The sequence below is a fragment of the Arachis ipaensis genome, chromosome B06 (genome assembly GCF_000816755.2).
Source record: "Arachis ipaensis cultivar K30076 chromosome B06, Araip1.1, whole genome shotgun sequence".
Classification (NCBI taxonomy): Eukaryota; Viridiplantae; Streptophyta; class Magnoliopsida; order Fabales; family Fabaceae; genus Arachis; species Arachis ipaensis.
This window is the reverse complement of record NC_029790.2, coordinates 111,329,740-111,337,133: the sequence shown is the minus strand read 5'-3', so window position 1 is coordinate 111,337,133 and position 7,394 is coordinate 111,329,740. Positions and strand designations below refer to the sequence as shown.

Here is a 7,394-nt window from a genome sequence, read left to right as displayed (position 1 = left end):
ATAAGAAAAAAAAGAAGAAGAAAAAATGCAGTATTAAAGAAAATATTTGTGTATTTGTAGCAAATTTCGGTGTAAAACTAAGATATTTATATGTATTGTTAAGAATTTCCGGTGTATTTGTACTTATAAGTTCTGCATAATTCAAAACTCTTCATCTTCCTCCTCCTCATCTTCGGCTGCTTCTTCTTCTTCATCTTTTTATTTTATTTTCTCATCATTCTTCTTGGGAGAAAAGATTAAACAAAGAAAAAAAATATACATAATGTTGCAAAATCAATAGAAAGAAGAGGAGAAAAAAATTATATTAATAACAATAGCAATAAAAAGAACGACGAAGAGGATGAAACACTTGAAGAAGAAGAAGAAGAAGAAAAAGAAGGACGAACACAAAGAAAAAGGAGAAGAAGGAGGAGGAGGATGAGAAACGCAAAATACAAACGTTAGAGGAAGAACGGCGTGATTTCACGCACGCATTATGTAAGTGGCTTTGTTGGATTAGGGTTAACTTGTTTGAACTTATTTGCCAAAAAAATTTGTATATATAATAAAATTGCTGTAAAAATATGTGATAAACAATATGATAAGCGAGTGTGACAATAGTTCCATATACTTATAGGTTACATAAATGAAATTAATTTTAAAAATTTTTGGCTAATTATTCCCAAACATTTTCCTATTATAACCGTAGAAAGATTACCTAGACTATTTCTCAAACTAGTATATGGAACAATTAAAAACTGGCATCTCTATTAACTACAATAAAAATTACATCCACACGAAGAGAGATACATCTTGCCTAGTAAAAAAAAATTTAAAGGTTAATCATCATTCTACCCAATCTGGCTTCACTTGTCAATGTAGTGCATTACAATTCGCATTTAAAAACATATTAAATAACTACTGGATGAGATGTAATATCTCAAAATTTCAAGAAATTTTTATTGACTTTTAATTAGATTTAGTTGATAAAAATAAAGCATTAAAATGTATGTAGAAGGACTCCTGATATCCATGAGAAGAATGAGAACAATAAAAGTGCATGAATCCTGCTTTAAAAATTAGAGTATTACTATTTTTCAACTATTTAGATATACTTTAAAATAATTTAATTATTAAATTATTTATTTATATAAAAAATATATTAAAATATAAAATATTATTAAAAATAAATTAAATAATATATATTTATATATAAATATATATTATTTAATTTATTTTTAATAATATTTTATATTTTAATATATTTTTAAAATATAAAAACAAAAACATGCATGTTTTTGTTTTTATATTTTAAAAATATATTAAAATATAAAATATTATTAAAAATAAATTAAATAATATATATTTATATATAAATATATATTATTTAATTTATTTTTAATAATATTTTATATTTTAATATATTTTTTATATAAATAAATAATTTAATAATTAAATTATTTTATAAAAAAATTTGTTTTGTCATATAATCTTATATTTTTATTGCCAAAACATGCATGTTTTTGTTTTTATATTTTAAAAATATATTAAAATATAAAATATTATTAAAAATAAATTAAATAATATATATTTATATATAAATATATATTATTTAATTTATTTTTAATAATATTTTATATTTTAATATATTTTTTATATAAATAAATAATTTAATAATTAAATTATTTTATAAAAAAATTTGTTTTGTCATATAATCTTATATTTTTATTGCCAAAACATGCATGTTTTTGTTTTTATATTTTAAAAATATATTAAAAAAAAAGTAGAAACTCAGACAAAACGTTTAAGATATCTCTAAATAAATACGTTTGGTCTCATCTATTAAATAAATTGTCATATATTAAATTTTTTACATGTAACATATGTTAAAAGTGTTATTATATTTTTGAAATCATTAATTTGACTTTTATGCTAATTTTTTAATTTGTTAAAATTTAAATTGTTAACAAAAATTTTATTAGAAGATTGTTTTTTTTTTATAATATTATTTTTTTCAATATTATTCATAATTTATATTTTTTAAAATACATTATTTAACTGTGATCAAATAAACAACTTAAAAAAAAATATTTTTGCCATCTTTAAAGCCCTTTAAAAAAAAAGAAAAATGCCAAAATAGTACAAAGGATTATCATCATCACCACTTTCCTTCGCAGTTACGTCTCTAGCTAAGACACTGAAGTGTCTCAACAGAAACAAAAACAACACATATTATGAACCCTAACTAGTTCCACCACACCACTATTAACATTATTCTTCATCACAATCAAGAATCCATAAGATGAGCAAGAGTAGTGCTACTACCACACCGTGCTGCAGCAAAGTTGGGATCAAGAAAGGACCATGGAGTGCCGAGGAAGACGAGATCCTGTCCAAATTTGTCCAGAAGGAAGGGGAGGGGCGGTGGCGTACGCTCCCCAAGCGGGCCGGGCTGCAGCGCTGCGGCAAGAGTTGCCGCCTCCGCTGGATGAACTATCTCCGCCCCTCCGTGAAGCGAGGCCAGATCGCTCCTGACGAGGAGGATCTCATCCTCCGCCTTCACCGTCTCTTGGGCAACAGGTAAGATGCTAACAAACCCTACATCATCAAAATTACTCTTCTACCCCTCCTCCCTCAACCTTACCTTCTTTTTAGGTGGGCTTTGATAGCTGGCAGATTACCTGGGAGGACTGATAACGAGATCAAGAATTACTGGAATACCCATCTAAGCAAGAAGCTCATAAAGCGAGGCATAGATCCAAGAACCCATAAGCCATTAATCACCACCAATTATTCTACTCATGTTACTACTTCAAATGGAGGTGTTTTTCATCATCATGATCAACATTCAAATGTAACCTCTTCAATCATAATGCCGCTGCAGCAACAACCTACGATGACTGTGAATCCTGCGTCAGAAATTGGTAATGTCAACAACAGCAAATTTGATTATGCTCCAATAATTAGTGCTGGTGGGAACATTATGGAAGAGAATAATAATAACAATAATGTTGTTGTTGATTATCATCATCATGGCGGAAATAATGGGAATAATAATAATGATGTTGAGGAGGAAGATACATTGTTGGTTTTTCTGAATTCTTTATTTGATGGTGGTAACAATGAAGTGATGAATAACAATAATAATAATAATGATAATAGTGGAACAGACGAATTAGCGGCGTTTCAGCATCATCATGATGATCAGGATGATGTTACAATGTTCCCTCCACCGCTTTCAACATCTTTTCGTCTTGAAGATTGGGAAGCTGAATTCAGCAATGCACTTATAAATCAACAAGATGGTTCATCATCATCATCACCTCCTAATAAGTAACGCTAGCTGGCGCACCTTTTATGTACACCATGTAAGGGATATATCTCTATATATATTTATATGCTTGTATGTATTGTACAATTATTATTCTTATTATATATATGTGTGTTATTCGGTATGATATTGATGGAGTGATGTATATCTATGGTTAGTGGTAGTGAAGCATTGCATTTGTGCATGTGTGATTGAATTTATGTATTGCTTAATCAACCATTATTGCATCTTATTGTATATTTTCATTTCAATGAAAAGTAAAATCATCAGTGGGCTATTACTTCAATTGTTATTGAATTTACAATATATAGATTTCACATGTCTAATATTGTTGATTTATTAGAGCTTCTAAGCTATAACTTTTAATTTCCTTCTATGTTCTTTCAGTTTCTTGATGTACATTTAATAGACTTTCTTAATTACATAGCTTCTCTTTTGTTTTTTCTTGGAGTTTATTAAGCCATAATAAATAACATAAAAATATTGAATAATGTTAGAAAATCAATACTATATTAGTCAATTTTAACTAATACATAACATGTTGTTAAACAAATTTATTGTGAAACCCACTAAAAATATTCTTTTATTGAGTTTAAATTTTGGATGTCTTTTTTAATTGAAAATTTAGATTTTTTATTTTCAAGAGTTTTAAATATTTTTATTCGTTGTGCTAAATTTTGACTGTATTTTTTATTTAATTAATCTCCACGTTGTATTTGTTTCCTGTGGTAATACGGTCTAGGCCTCTAGGGCAATGCTATTTTTTTGGCTCCCTTTTACACAACTTTGATTTATCAGTTGGCTCCCTATGCTTACTTAATTGCTATTTAATATTTATAGTTTAATCAGTTTATGATTTCTTTATTTTTCTAAAACCAGTTTAAAATATACGTCTTTACAGAGATAAGGAATTCATTAGCATAATGTTAAGAGAAAATACATGCAAATTGATTTAACTATCACATACATCCACTGGGCAAGCTTAATTTTCTAGTTAGGTCTTAACTTTGGAGTGATATGAAGTGATGATAATTTGCATGTTATATAAGATATATACAATAATATACAGTTGGTATTTTAATTTATATCAAACGATAATGGACTTTTGCACATAATTTTCCCATTCCCATATGACTTAAATATTAAAATTATCTACTATTTTTGCCGGTAGCAGTAGTTGTTGGAAATGAGTTGAGTAATTATTCAAATAAGTCTCAAAAAATTTTAAAAGGGGATATTTTAATTTTTTAAAAAAATAATTTATATATTAATTTTTAATATTTTTTTATCAGATATAATAATTTTTATTTTATTTTTCAATGTGATTTACTAACAAAAAATTTTAAGTTGGTATGTAAACTCACACATGTAGTAGTTAAAGTGTCTATGTGTGTAAGAAAGATAAAATAATTCCTATTGTAATAATAAACGGCGTCGTATGAGAAAATCCCTAATTTCTAATTCGCAGATAGCCCCTGCATATTTTCCTTTCAATCCAATACCGACACATATACACAATCAATCTCTCTCTCTCTCTCTCTTTCCGCCACTGTATTCACACAAAGCGACGCCGAAGAAGCACAGCACCTTCTGAAAGGTTTCATCACCTGCACCCTCACCACCATCTTCGAGATGATTTTACTCGCCCTGAAAACCTTCTACCATCAGCCTCTATTTTTTGCCTTGCTACAGGACAGGCCTAACGGATCTTTGAACATGTGACTGATATTGGGACTAAAAAAATAGCTGGACATAGATAACAGAAGTCTAATGGTTAGATTCTACTGAGTTGGTTTCATATATCCCATGGAAATGGTAGTCACTGTCCGTTATGAGAGATTTGTGGCGGTGATTGGAGGAATGCTGAGATACTCGTCAGCACGATTGTTGGCAGGGACGGAGACAGGGAAAAGCTAGAAAACGTCACCAGCGGAGGAGTTCCTTCTTTATGCGGTGGAGGAGTTGCGATGATAATGCCAAATATAAAATTTTACAGTAGAAGAGGTAGATAGTGAAAAAGAGTGAGGCGATAGTGGTAGTTTGGTCTAACTATAGAAGAAAAATGAGAGAAAAGGAGGAGGAAAAGAGAAGAAGAGAAGACAGAAAAAAAGAGAAAAAGAGAAGACAGAGGAATAGATGTAAAAACAGTGGCAGTAAATCTAGGTGACTCAGTCATGTCAGGGACCAAAGACAAATATATAAGGACAAGTGGAGGCCTTGGTCCCTCCTAACTTTAAAAAAAAAATAATAGTAATAGTAAGAACCCAATCCAATCCAAATAAAATAATAATGATCTCTAAAACTTTTTAAATCCCTAAGAGCAGCTCCAATGGGTGGTCCTCATTGCACTTTTTTCTGATACATGGTGGAATTTACCGTTGGAGAAAGAGAGAGATGAGTTCCTTCACGGAGGCCAAGGCAGAAGAGTCCCTCTGAGCAGGGACTCAAACATAACCAATGGTAACTTGCCTTGTGTATTATTGTTATATATGAATTTATTTAATATTAATATCTTTTAATAGTAAATTATTTTTAAATTTAAATATTTAAATACATTATTAAAAAAAATTAATTACATTAATTATAAGTATTTTAATTAATTAATTAAGTGAGACCACAACAGGGACTAAAGTCAGTTCCTCCTAATGGAGAAGAGAGAGATGCTTTGAGTTCCTATTTATTGTTTATGACGCAAAAGTTGATGTGAAATTACTTTTTATGACAGGTGAACCATAAACAGAAATTGGGATGAGTTTGCTACTCGAGATGGTCTAAGGCTAAAGTCATTCTTTTTCTTCCTGCTCCTTGTTTCTGAACTGCCCGTATGCTATTTGAAGCCATAGCTTGACTCAGTCTTTAATCATATCAAATTATTAATTAAAGGTGCTCAAGCAACTTGTCACTTCTCTTATATAGTTGTATAAAATTATTAATTAACAAAATACACTTTTTTTTATTATGAAATAATACAATTTTGTTTCTTTGTGTTATTATCTCACATAGACAAGTGACTGATCTATTTTTAGAATTTATTCTCTCTTATTTTTTATTTTTTTTCTTTTTTAGTGAAATTAATAGTGACTCAATAAGAAAAAGTATTGTTATTGGTGTTTAATTGATAAAAAATTCTTAAATTTTGTTTATTCATGTAAGTATGTAATTATTTGAGTTCATATATTTTATTCAAATAAAAAAAACTAGAATATTTTATGATGAGAAAACAAAGTAAAATTGATGTAATTTTTAAGAGAAAAGTTACTGATAATATTAAAATTTAAATAAGTTAATTCTCTAATCTTATTTTACAAGAAATTCAAGTAAGTGAGCTCTCTAATCTTACTCAAAAATACACATCAACATGAAGTCAAAGTTCCAAGATTAGAAAAAGATGTTGATATCTCTTTACTAAAAAGGAATCTAGGAAACGACGTCTAATTTGGCAGTATAATGTCAATGAATATGATAAGATTTGTAGAGCATACGTAATAGTTGAACCATACCAACTAGCAACCAACAAATATTAGCTATCCAGCTTCTAGTAATAACAATCATCATCAATATTTTCAATCTTCTTAGTTTAAGAAATTTTCAAGTTGGTTAGAATATTCACTAGAAAAAGATGCTGCTTATTGTTTGCCTTGCTACTTGTTTGGTTAACTAACTTGTGCACAATTTTAGAGTTATGTCAAGGGTTAACAAAGATAGGAAAGTCTTTAACATATCCTTTGATAATCATTTGATTCACGTGATATTAACTCTCCCGATTTCAACTGCTACAATTGAGAGATCTTTTTCAATTATGAATATTGTGAATAATAGACTCAGAAACAAAATAGAAGATAGATTTCTTGCTAATTGTTTTTTGATTTACATTGAGAAGAAGATTACTGAAAGATTTGACACAAATTATATTATCAATAAATTTTATGATATGAAGAATTGACGTGTACCACTTCATTAGTAAAAAGTATACATATTTTTTATACTTTAAATATATATTCTCTATCGGTATATTTTTGTAATGTATCTTATATTATAATTTATTTACATATATTTTATTAAATATTATATATGTTATTGACAC

At 28.3% G+C, this 7,394-nt stretch overlaps 1 protein-coding gene and 1 long non-coding RNA gene across 2 annotated transcripts in view; one reads left to right on the top strand and one right to left on the bottom strand.

Moving 5' to 3' along the window:
- On the top strand, positions 2,094-4,494 carry LOC107647367 (transcription repressor MYB6-like). Its single transcript, XM_016351444.2, has 2 exons — positions 2,094-2,559; positions 2,635-4,494. The coding sequence occupies exons 1-2, from the start codon at positions 2,282-2,284 to the stop codon at positions 3,314-3,316; spliced, it is 960 nt and encodes a 319-aa protein (XP_016206930.1). The 5' UTR covers positions 2,094-2,281; the 3' UTR covers positions 3,317-4,494.
- Positions 2,778-7,394, bottom strand: part of LOC110263475 — a 17,236-nt gene continuing 12,619 nt past the window's right edge. The window contains exon 3 of the long non-coding RNA XR_002349193.1: positions 2,778-2,888. This is a non-coding gene — a long non-coding RNA (uncharacterized LOC110263475). The remainder of the gene's footprint in view (positions 2,889-7,394) is intronic.

Coding starts and splice junctions, on each gene's coding strand:
- LOC107647367 (XM_016351444.2), top strand. CDS start 2,282: ATGAGCAAGAGTAGTGCTACTACCACACCGTGCTGCAGCAAAGTTGGG. Junction 2,560..2,634: donor CACCGTCTCTTGGGCAACAG/GTAAGATGCTAA, acceptor CCTTCTTTTTAG/GTGGGCTTTGATAGCTGGCA.